Consider the following 12,974-nt stretch of genomic DNA (forward strand, 5'->3'; position numbering starts at 1 on the left):
ATCCTCGTTCTCAGCAGCACATCTCCCTGTGAAAACTTCAGATATGTTGCTGATAACGTGATACTGTATGGGGACAGACTGACCTACTAGTGATTGTTCTGTCCCCATTATTCTTCCTTAGCTGGTTAAAGAGGCCGGGAAACAAGCGCTGAACGACTTCAATATTGTCGATCACACTCATTTAGCGTCCTGAACTCAGCGCGTGTAACTACAACCGAAATGCTTCTGTGTGATGTGCAATATGTCAGCATTTGGGCCACATAATAAACTTTTGCCCAGGGCCTCACTTTGCCTAAAGGCGGCCCTGACTGTAACAAAGCTTCAGCAGGGTGAGCTGGACTACTTCAGTGTCTTAATGTGGTCTGATGACGGTTTCCATTCTCTGACAGTAAGCAGAAATCTTGAGGCAATACAAAGAATACTAGAAAGTTTCAGAACTCTTCACTAAACTTTAAACATTCTTATCCGCCCCTTGCCTCCCACCTTGTCGTTCATCAGCGGGTGGTTCAGGGGGGTCCAGGTGCTCATTTTCGTCTGCATCTTCGCCCCCTCCGTGTTCTTAGGTGGAGCAAATGCCATTTCTTCTATTTCTACATTTCGGGAAAAGAAAGAAGAGAGTTGACGGTGCGTGCTGCGCCATATTTACCCAGTCCACTCGCCCATGCAGCGTCACCATGACACAAAGACTTTGCTTATTTTAGTTTTGCTCACACAGAAATGGAATTTTTCCCGGTCACTCGGGATTACAGCTCTGGGGTGTTTGACTTATGCAGCGGCTGCAGCCATTTGTCACAGGTGACATGTTTGGACAGATTATGACATGCGGATTATGGATCTGATTCCTTTACGATACGTTAAATTTAAACAAGAGCTGCGCCATCCGCACACATGATCCCTGAACCAGCGGGGGGTCCGAAATATTCCTAGGGGCTGATTTACTATGTGATTAGGGAGGTGAAGAACCTGCAAAAGCCATTAAAGAAGGACTCGGGCTCATGCATCACCAGTTTTGGGAAGGAAAAATCAACGGGATTCAGACATGTATTTCATACAACACGCTCATCGCCCCAAAAACTAAAAGACCACACATCAAATAAATATATGACCCCCAGATCAGATGCCTCAAATAAATAAAGACCTTCACCCAGGTAATTTGTAAAGACATCCCAGACCAGATTCTCCATCTATATAGACCTCAAACCAGACCAGACACCTATAGAAAACCCAGACCAGATTCTCCATCTATACAGAGCTCACCAATCTAAAAAGATCCCAAGCTAGATCACCATCTATATAGATCCCAAAGCAGAACCCAATCTATGCAGACTCCAGATCCCCAATTTATACAGACTTCGGACCAGATCCCCAATCTATACAGACTCATAAGACCTCCAAACTATACAGACCCAAGAACAGATCCCCAATCTATACAAATCCCAAACTAGACACTAGAACCAAATCTATCTGCAGAACTCAAAACAGGTCCTCAATCCATACAAACACCAGACCAGATGACCTTCATCTATACTGACACCAGACCCTTCAACAGTGCAGACCTCAAACCAAACTACGATCGGCACAGACCCAAATCTATACAATCTACTGCATACAGACCAGATCCTCCATCTATATGGACCAGACCAGTCCCCCCTTATATATATCCCAGACCAGAATCCAGAGCTACCTCCTATATATACAGACCAGAGTCCAGACCACCAAATAAAATGAACCCCAGACCAATTCCCCACAATTTAGAAGACCTCAACCCAGACACCCATCCATAGAGACTCCAAACCTGACCCTCTATCTATTCAGACCTCAGACCAAACCAAGAAACTATACAGTTATTCATCCATAAAAGCCCCAGACCAGACTCCCCCCCATCTATACAAACCCCAGACAATACAGAACTTGGGTCAGGCCCTTCATCACCATAACTCAAGGCCTGACCCCACCATGTCATTCTTGCAGCCCGCGAGGTCAGGACACACTTCAGCACTGTTCCGACCAACTCTCCTTATGAAGAAAGTGGAGGGCTGGCCGGAGCAGTGTTGAAGTGTGCGCCGGAGCTCAATATCTATGATGGCAGCCCCCCCTATGCTGGTGTCACCCCCTTTACTAGCTACTGGCTGCGTTCTATGTCAACACAACCAGTGCTTAGCAGTGGGGGCACAGCCAGCACAGGGAGCTGATGCCATGTTTGAATCCGAGCAAATGCAAAAAGTGGTAAAAAGAGGGTCAGCGCCAGCACAAACGGTGATCACAGTCAGCCTGCCCAAACGGTGATCACAGTGATCATAGTCAGACTGCACAAGAGTAGAACTGTTAGGAACGGCGGAACGCACTAAATAAAAATAAATAATAAAGTGCGTTCGCCGCTCGGGGTCCACCGTGCAGTAGGTGTAACAACTGCTGCTAGGTAATGACAGAGGTGCAATATGCGCACAGGTTTAACTTCACCCGAAGTGCGCAGAGCGGGCTCTGTTCACACACAGAGATGCCGCAACAAAAACATACAAAATGCTGAGCCTGTTTCGAGTCACAGGCCTCAGGTAGATGCACACACGGTATCTGGTCACAGGAGCAGGACCCAAGACAGAGGAGCTGCGTCCCTCTAGACCTACCGTGTGTGCGGTGTCGCTTCTGCGAGCGCCAAGAAGGGCTGCAACTGCAGCGCGGCGTAGGACACTGCCGCTCAACGACAACGCTAGAAAGCAGGCGCGATGTCGGACGCTAGCGTAGCGGTGCGGTGTGCACAGTGGCCTAAGGCTTGCCGCTGACTGGCGCTGACTGCTAAACTAATTCCCTATCCACATGAGTAATATCAGAGGGAAGGGGTTTCATAATAAGTCAGTCACCAGAATCATACATCCGTCACCATTCACACATAGCAAGTATAGTCTATACTAGCGCATTGCCGAACGGTCATGCGCGCTTTTTATAGCAGCCGGGACCTTCCGTAAGTTTCCAGGTCTCTGAGATGGACCAATGAGATCTGGAGCAGGACCTGAGCACATGACTCCCGATCTCCAATGGGAGATCGTCCCATGAGCATGCCCAATAGGAGCACAGAGGGACTTAGCCTCTGGAGAGATTAGCTGCAAGGCAATCTCCTCTGCAGTAGATAAACAGCAGGAGACTGCAGAATGTGAGGGTCTGGATTCCTGCAGAGTAAACGCAGAAATTTGACGCCTAACAAGAACACAGTTAATCCAGCACAAACGGTGAACGCAGACAGTCTGCACTTTTGTGTGGTTCCATCTTTGAATCAGAGCAGACGCAGCCAGTAAGTCTGGCCTGGTAAGTCTAGTAGGACTGCAGACACGGCCCCCCCATCTGTAAAGACCCCAGACCAGACTCTACAAAAAAAGGAATTCAGACAGGTTTTTTTTTATATTATTTTTACAGTACTCATTCATCAATTTCTAACATTTTATGTATGTGGCAGGGGGGAAATGAAATTCTAAATGGGTGTGTCTAGGGGTGTGGTTAGGGCGTGGACTCCATTTTTGCAGCCGCACAGTTGCATGATCTGTCCTTCTTTAAATTCTTGAACATTAGCTTGGCCGGTGCGAAATTTTCGCACATTGGTCGTCGGGGGCGCAGGCAATTTCAGAGAAAGCAAGCTGGTCAAATGTATTTCATGAGCTGATGAGCACAGACAGGTATTTATATATATAGATTGATATTACAATCAATTGGTTTGATAAGTAGAGGCCAAAAAATATCTTCCGGTTGAGGTGCCACCTGCAGGTCATTGTCTCTTTCTGCAGGTTTATGAAAATTAATGTTTGACCCCTTAGTGACGGAGCCAATTTTTAAAAATCTGACCAATGTCACTTTATGTGGTGATAACTCTGGAACGCTTCAACAAATCCCAGTGATTTTGAGAATGTTTTTTCGTGGCACATTATAATTTATGATAATGGTAAATTTAGATTGATATGTTTTGTGTTTATTTATAAAAAATATCAGAAACTTGACAAAAATGTAAAAAAAATTGCAATTTTTAAACTTTGAATGATTATCCCTTTAATCTACATAGTCATATCACACAAAAACATTAATAAATAACATTTCCCACATGTCTGCCTTACATCAGCACCATTTTTAAAACACTAATTTATCTTGTTAGCCTTTTAGGAGGTTTAAAAATGTAGCAGTAATTTTTAATTTTTTCAAGGAAAGTTACAAAATTTATTTTTTGAGGGACCTATCCAGGTTTGAAGTGACTTCGGGGGTGCTATATATTTTGAAAACCCCAAAAAGTGATACCATTTTAAAAACAGCACCCCCTGACATATTGAAAACTTCTGTCAGGTAGTTTATTAACCCTTCAGGTGATTTTCAGGAATTAATGCAAAGTGGTATAGCAGGAGTAAAAAAGTGTTTGTTTACCACCTAAATGTCATAGAATCATAGAATCGTAGAGTTGGAAGGGACCTCCTGGGCCATCTGGTCCAACCCCCTGCTCAAAGCAGGATTCGCTAAATCATCCCAGTTAGATGTCTGTCCAGCCTCTGTTTGAAGACTTCCATTGAAGGAGAACTCACCACTTCTTGTGGCAGCCTGTTCCACTCATTGATCACTCTAACTGTCAAAAAGTTTTTTCTAATATCTAATCTGTGTCTCCTCCCATTCAGTTTCATCCCATTGCTTCTAGTCTTTCCTTGTGCAAATGAGAATAAAGTTGATCCTTCTACAATGTGACAGCCCTTTAGATATTTGTAGACAGCTATTAAGTCTCCTCTCAGTCTTCTCTTTTGCAAACTAAACATTCCCAAATCCTGCAACCTTTCCTCATAAGACAGGGTTTGCAGACCGGTCACCATTCTGGTCGCTCTTTTCTGAACTTGCTCCAGTTTGTTGATGTCTTTTTTAAAATGTGGTGCCCAAAATTGGACACAATATTCCAGATGAGGTCTGACCAAAGAGGAGTAGAGGGAAATAATTACTTCACGTGATCTAGACTGTATGCTTCTGTTAATACATCCTAGAATTGCATTTGCCTTTTTTGCTGCTGCATCACACTGTTGACTCATATTCAGTCTGTGATCTATTAGTATACCCAAGTCTTTTTCACATGTGCTGTCACTTAGCCCTATTCCTCCCATTCTATATATGCTTTTTTCATTTTTATTGCCCAGATGTAGTACTTTGCATTTCTCCCTGTTAAAAACCATTCTGTTAGTTGCTGCCCACTTCTCCAGTTTATTTAAATCTTTTTGAATCCTCTCTCTCTCTTCTCTAGTATTAGCTATCCCTCCTAGCTTTGTGTCATCAGCAAATTTAATCAGTTTACCCTCAATTCCTTCATCTAAATCGTTGATAAAGATGTTGAACAATACAGGGCCCAGGACAGAGCCCTGTGGTACCCCACTTGAGACATTCTTCCAACTGGATGTGCAGCCATTTACGACCACTCTTTGGGTCCGATCACTAAGCCAGTTATGAATCCACCTAACAGTTGCCTTGTCCATTCCATACTTAGTCATTTTTTCAATAAGGATTGTATGAGAGACTTTGTCAAATGCTTTGCTGAAGTCAAGATATACTATATCTACAGCATTTCCTTGATCCACCCAATCAGTAATACCATCATAGAAGGAAATTAAATTAGTCTGACATGACTTATTAGTTACAAACCCATGCTGACTCTGTTTAATCACTTCATTCTTATCCAAGTACTGACATACATGTTGTTTAATAATTTGTTCAAAGATCTTTCCTGGTATAGAAGTCAGACTCACCGGCCTATAGTTGCCTGGGTCCACCTTCTTCCCCTTTTTGAAGATAGGAACAACATTTGCTCTTCTCCAGTCTTCTGGCACTTCTCCTGTTCTCCAAGAATTTTCAAAGATTATGGAGAGGGGTTCAAAAATTTCTTCTGCTATCTCCTTCAGCACTGTGGGGTGTAATTCATCTGGACCTGGAGACTTGAATACATTTAGGTTAGCTAAGTGTTTCCTCACTATCTTTCTGTTTATAGATATCCTGGATTCTTCTATTCCCTTAATAGGACAGTGAATAACAGTTGATGTTACATTTCCTTTCTGAGAGAAAACAGATGCAAAATAGGAATTTAAAAGTTCAGCCTTCTCAACATCCTGTCTTACCATTTCATCATTTTCATCCTGTAAAAATCCTATAGCATCTTTGACTTTTCTTTTACTTTTGACATATCCCCAAAATCCTTTATTATTGCTTTTGACATCTCTTGCAAGCCTCAATTCATTTTCAGCTTTAGATAATCTGATTTGTGCCTTGCAGGTTCTGCAGACAGCATTATATTCTTCTTTAGATATGCCTCCTTCTTTCCATTTTATAAACATTTTTTGCTTCCTTTTTAGCATGTGCTTAAGTTCTGTGTTCATCCATCCTGGTTTCCTTAAATGCTTCCTATTCTTCCCTCTTTTCGGAATTGTTAACAACTGTGCTTTGAGAATTTCATTTTTCAAGATTTCCCATCCTTCCTGGACATTTTTGTCTTTAAGGATATCCAGCCATTGGATCCCTCCAATTCTCTTTCTCTTTCGCTTACTTCTGAACTGACCGCTATATCCGGCAAACTCTAAGGCCGCTATTTGGCCATGAACTGCTATGACAAACATCAGGATCACACAATCATGGTCTCAGTGTGTCAATTAGATTAAAGCAGAATCCCCCTCAATCTATTAACTATTTTTCTGATATAGTCACTTTTGACAGCAGCAACTAAGGGGTTAAACAGATGTGGACTGTGCCAACACTGATCCTTTGTGATGCAGCAAGTTGTCAGCTATAGTGTGCAGCCGACAGCTGCTGGATTGTCACCTGTATGGGGATGCTATTCTCTTATATCTCAGGTCAGTAAAAAGACTTATTGGCTGTCATTAAGGGGTTAAACTGTATTTAGTGATAAAATCGTGGAAGTGTGGCTTGTTTGGCTGTTTTCTTGCTGAAGGGGGCAAGTTTACCTTTCATATGGGGTATCATGTGTGTGTGGGACGAAGTAATCACCAAAAAAGCAGTGCATGTATACAAATGGGAAGAGGAGGGGACCTAGGACTGAGCCCTGAGGAACCCCGACAGTAAGGGGATGAGGAGGGGACCTAGGACTGAGCCCTGAGGAACCCCGACAGTAAGGGGACGAGGAGGAGGCCTAGGACTGAGCCCTGAGGAGCCCCGACAGTAAGGGGACGAGGAGGGGGCTTAGGACTGAGGCCTGAGGAACCCCGACAGTAAGGACATGAGGAGGGGACCTAGGACTGAGCCCTGAGGAACCCCGACAGTAAGGGGACGAGGAGGGGACCTAGGACTGAGCCCTGAGGAACCCAGACAGTAATGGGAAGGGAAGGGAGCCTAGGACTGAGCCCTGAGGAACCCTGTCATGATCCAGATTGGATCTGACAGATTAAATGTTCAAGTAACCTTTTTTTTTCCTTTAGCTGTGCTAAAGGTGGTTTTGCCCACGGTGACCATTAGGATTATTGCACTGTGGTGTGGTTTGTTCTAAGTTTTCCCCAGGTGGTGGTGAGCGTCATCGCACTCTGTTTCTTTAGTTTAGTGCACGTGATTAGAATACAGGTGTGATTGCTGGCTCTGCTATAAAAGAGTCTCAGGTGTTGCAATCAGCTTTGGTGATATTGTTTGGGCTTTTCCAAATATGCTGGGTGAAGGAAGGAGCTGAGGAGAGTCCAGGACAGCTCGGTCAGAGTCCTGGAGTGGCAGCTATGGTGTCAGCGAGGAGTTCGTGTAAAGCATGGTGGAGTGGCAGCTATGGTGTCAGCGAGGAGTTCGTGTAAAGCATGGTGGAGTGGCAGCTATGGTGTCAGTGAAGAATTCTTGCAAAGCTTGGTGGAGTGGCAGCTATGGTGTAGAGCTGCACTCAGTTGCTGGACTCCATTGCTGGTCTGAGCCCTGAGGAACCGTGACAGTAAGGGGAAGAGGAGGAGGCCAATGACTGAGCCCTGAGGAACCCCAACAGTAAGGGAAAGCGGAGGAGACCTAGGACTGAGCCCTGAGGAACCTCAACAGTAAGGGGACAAGGCTGGGACCTAGAACTGAGCCCTGAGGAACCCCGATAGTAATGGGAAGTGAAGGGAGCCTAGGACTGAGCCCTGAGGCACCTCAACAGTAAGGGGAAGAGGAGGGGGCCAAGGACTGAGCCCTGAAGAACCCCGATAGTAAGGTGAAGAAGGGGCCTATGACAGAGCCATGAGGAACCCCGATAGTAATGGGAAGAGAAGGGAGCCTAGGACTGAGCCCTGAGGAACCTCGACAAGAGGCGGGGGGGCCTAGGACTGAGCCCTGAGGAACCTCGACAGTAAGGGGAAGAGGTGGCGGGGGCCTAGGACTGAGCCCTGAGAAACCCTGATAGTAAGGGGAAGAGAAGGGGGCCGAGGACTGAGCCATGAGGGACCCTAACAGTAAGGGGACGAGGAGGGGACCTAGGATTGAACCCTGAGGAACTCTGATTGTAAAGGTAAGAGGAGGGGGCATAGGACTGAGTCCTGGGGAACCCCGACAGTAAGTGGAAGATGCAGGGCCAGTTTTAGACAAAGTGGGGCCCTTGGCAAAAGTTTAAAGTGAGGCCCCAAATGCTAAAATATTGCTCCATCACACAGAAACATTTTGGTTGCATTTACACGTACTGAGTTCAGGCCGTTAAACGAGAGTGATCCACAATAATGAAGTCGTTCGACGCTTGTTTCCCGGCCTCTTTCCACCGTCTGAGAAAGAATGATGGGGACAGAACAATCACTAATGGATCAATCTGTCCCCACACAGTATCATGTTATCAGCAGCACGTCTACAGTTTACACCGGCGATGTGCTGCTGAGAACAATGATTTCTATTCTGGCATAAACAATCCAATCACTCGATGAATAGGCAGCATTTTGCTTGTTCAGTATAATGCACCCCACATTCCTCCATAAAGTATAATGCACCCCACAGTCTTCCGCATAGTATAATACACCCCACAGTCCTCCACATAGTATAATACACCCCACAGTCCTCCACATACTATAATGCACCCCACAGTCCTCCACATAGTATAATTCACCCCACAGTCTTCCACATAGTATAATGCACCCTACAGTCCTCCACATACTATAATGCACCCCACAGTCCTCCATACTGTATAATGCACCCCACAGTATTCCGCATAGTATAATGCACCCCACAGTCCTCCACATAGTATAATTCACCCCACAGTCCTCCACATAGTATAATACACCCCACAGTCTTCCACATAGTATAATTCACCCCACAGTCCTCCATACTGTATAATGCACCCCACAGTCTTCCACATAGTATAATACACCCCACAGTCCTCCATACTGTATAATGCACCCCACAGTCTTCCACATAGTATAATTCACCCCACAGTCTTCCGCATAGTATAATGCACCCCACAGTCCTCCACATAGTATAATTCACCCCACAGTCTTCCGCATAGTATAATGCACCCCACAGTCCTCCACATAGTATAATTCACCCCACAGTCCTCCACATAGTATAATTCACCTCACAGTCCTCCATACTGTATAATGCACCCCACAGTCCTCCATACAGTATATGCACCCCACAGTCCTCCATATAGTATAATGCACCCTACAGTCCTCCATATAGTATAATGCACCCCACAGTTCTCCATACTGTATAATGCACCCCACAGTCTTCCGCATAGTATAATACACCCCACAGTCTTCCGCATAGTATAATGCACCCTACAGTCCTCTCTTAAGTATAATGCACCCCACAGTCCTCAAAACTGTATAATCACCCCACAGTCTTCCGCATAGTATAATGCATCCCACAGTCCTCCACATAGTATAATACACCCTACAGCCCTCCACATAGTATAATTCACCCCACAGTCCTCCACATAGTATAATACACCCCACAGTCTTCCATACTGTATAATGCACCCCACAGTCCTCCATATAGTATAATGCACCCCACAGTCTTCCACATAGTATAATGCATCCCATAGTCTCCACATAGTATAATACACCCTACAGCCCTCCACATAGTATAATTCACCCCACAGTCTTCCACATAGTATAATGCATCCCATAGTCTCCACATAGTATAATACACCCCACAGCCCTCCACATAGTATAATTCACCCCACAGTCCTCCACATAGTATAATACACCCCACAGTCTTCGACATAGTATAATACACCCCACAGTCTTCCGCATAGTATAATGCAACCTACAGTCTTCCACATGGTATAATGCACCCTACAGTCCTCCATATAGAATAAAGCACCCCACAGTCTTCCACATAGTATAATGCACCCCACAGTCATCCATATAGTTTAATGCACCCCACAGTCCTCCATACTGTATAATGCACCCCACAGTCCTCCATACAGTATAATGCACCCCACAGTCCTCCATATAGTATAAAGCACCCCACAGTCCTCCATATAGTATAATGCACCCCACAGTCTTCCACATGGTATAATGCACCCTACAGTCCTCCATATAGTATAATGTACCCCACAGTCCTCCATATAGTTTAATGCACCCCACAGTCCTCCATACTGTATAATGCACCCCACAGTCCTCCATACAGTATAATGCACCCCACAGTCCTCCATATAGTATAAAGCACCCCACAGTCCTCCATATAGTATAATGCATCCCACAGTCTTCCACATGGTATAATGCACCCTACAGTCCTGAATATAGTATAATGCACCCCACAGTCCTCCATATAGTATAATGTACCCCACAGTCCTCCATACAGTATATGCACCCCACAGTCCTCCATATAGTATAATGCACCCTACAGTCCTCCATATAGTATAATGCACCCCACAGTCCTCCATATAGTATAATGCACCCCACAGTCTTCCACATGGTATAATGCACCCTACAGTCCTCCATATAGTATAATGTACCCCACAGTCCTCCATATAGTTTAATGCACCCCACAGTCCTCCATACTGTATAATGCACCCCACAGTCCTCCATACAGTATAATGCACCCCACAGTCCTCCATATAGTATAAAGCACCCCACAGTCCTCCATATAGTATAATGCACCCCACAGTCTTCCACATGGTATAATGCACCCTACAGTCCTCCATATAGTATAATGCACCCCACAGTCCTCCATATAGTATAATGCACCCCACAGTCCTCCATACAGTATATGCACCCCACAGTCCTCCATATAGTATAATGCACCCTACAGTCCTCCATATAGTATAATGCACCCCACAGTCCTCCATACAGTATAATGCACCCCACAGTCCTCCATATAGTATAAAGCACCCCACAGTCCTCCATATAGTATAATGCACCCCAAAGTCTTCCAGAAGGTATAATGCACCCTACAGTCCTCCATATAGTATAATGCACCCCACAGTCCTCCATATAGTATAATGTACCCCACAGTCCTCCATACAGTATATGCACCCCACAGTCCTCCATATAGTATAATGCACCCCACAGTCCTCCATATAGTATAATGCACCCCACAGTCCTCCATATAGTATAATGCACCCCACAGTCCTCCATGTAGTATAATGCACCCCACAGTCCTCCATATAGTATAAAGCACCCCACAGTCCTCCATATAGTATAATGCACCCCACAGTCTTCCACATGGTATAATGCACCCTACAGTCCTCCATATAGTATAATGTACCCCACAGTCCTCCATATAGTTTAATGCACCCCACAGTCCTCCATACTGTATAATGCACCCCACAGTCCTCCATACAGTATAATGCACCCCACAGTCCTCCATATAGTATAAAGCACCCCACAGTCCTCCATATAGTATAATGCACCCCACAGTCTTCCACATGGTATAATGCACCCTACAGTCCTCCATATAGTATAATGCACCCCACAGTCCTCCATATAGTATAATGCACCCCACAGTCCTCCATACAGTATATGCACCCCACAGTCCTCCATATAGTATAATGCACCCTACAGTCCCCCATATAGTATAATGCACCCCACAGTCCTCCATGTAGTATAATGCACCCTACAGTGATGCTGATACAGTTGAATGAATGATATGGGGAGCGGGGTCTGGAGCCGGCGCTGGCCCCGGGCCCCCTGACTCACGGGCCTCATAGCGGCATGTCACTGGCTGCGGGCCCCTGGGGGAGTGGGGGCCCTAGGCAAATACCTAGTTAGCCTGCCCTGGGAAGAGGAGCCAACAAGAGTTAGGAGGAGAACCAGGAGAGGCCGATGGAGCGGAGCACAGGGAGGAGCTGGGGATCCACAGTGTGGGATGCTGCAGAGATCCAGGAGATCAGCTGTGAGTAGATCATCAGAGATCTGGGTGAGGGCGGAGGTAGTAGTGATGTGAGAGCTGGCGGATCATCCCGGGAGCAGTGCCGCCTGTAACCACACAGTGCAGCACACTGCCGCAACCTGCGCTCCAGGCACACTCTATGACGTCACCCCCCGGGATTACACGTCACACCCCGGCACTATCCGGCCCGGTTACCTGGTGGTCAGCGCAGGATCTCGGGCTTCGGGAGACGCGGACAAAGCGGCGTGCGTCGTTGTTATGGAAACTGACCAGAGCCTCTCATCACGTCAATCACTGAGTGGGCGGTGCTGACCACGCCTCCGTGAGGTGGGGGCGGGACGTTGTCCCCGAGAGCGGAGAAAAGATGCAGCTGTGATGGGCGGGTCTAGTTCGTCCATAAGGAAAGCCTAGCCTGAAGGGAGGGCGTGGCGTTACCAATAGTGAAGGGTAAGGTCATTGTGTATTCGGGGCGTGGTTACAGCATAGGGCGGGGTCAGGCAGTGCGGAGAGCGCCTTGCTGTGGGCGTGGCGTACAGAGGGGGGTGTAAACTAGATGTGATGGGTGTGGTTCTGGGGGCTGGGGGCGGGGTTTGTTCTTGATTGACCTGCAGCGAGAGCAGAGCGGAGCAGTAGACGGCGCGACCCGATCGGGAGAGGAGCTGCTGCTGCTGCTGCTGGTGAGTGTGAGTGACTGACTGCTG

The 12,974-nt window shown here is 46.2% G+C and overlaps 2 protein-coding genes across 3 annotated transcripts in view; one reads left to right on the plus strand and one right to left on the minus strand.

Annotated features, from left to right (window-relative positions):
* The window catches only part of FBXO16 (F-box protein 16), a 73,710-nt gene extending 61,138 nt beyond the window's left edge, over positions 1-12,572 (minus strand). The window contains exons 1-2 of the mRNA XM_073586337.1: positions 12,469-12,572; positions 484-590 (exon numbers count right to left, since the gene is read on the minus strand). Of these exons, the coding sequence (XP_073442438.1) occupies positions 484-579 (96 nt within the window). The 5' untranslated portion in view covers positions 580-590; positions 12,469-12,572. The remainder of the gene's footprint in view (positions 1-483; positions 591-12,468) is intronic.
* A 326-nt stretch (positions 12,573-12,898) lies between these two features.
* FZD3 (frizzled class receptor 3) overlaps positions 12,899-12,974 on the plus strand; it is a 79,286-nt gene continuing 79,210 nt past the window's right edge. For both annotated transcript variants that reach the window (XM_073586338.1, XM_073586339.1), the window contains exon 1: positions 12,899-12,950. The gene's annotated coding sequence lies outside the window, so the exon portion shown is untranslated. The remainder of the gene's footprint in view (positions 12,951-12,974) is intronic.

This window comes from Dendrobates tinctorius, unplaced genomic scaffold, assembly GCF_039654945.1.
Source record: "Dendrobates tinctorius isolate UK_male_01 unplaced genomic scaffold, ASM3965494v1 ptg000093l, whole genome shotgun sequence".
Taxonomy (NCBI): domain Eukaryota; kingdom Metazoa; phylum Chordata; class Amphibia; order Anura; family Dendrobatidae; genus Dendrobates; species Dendrobates tinctorius.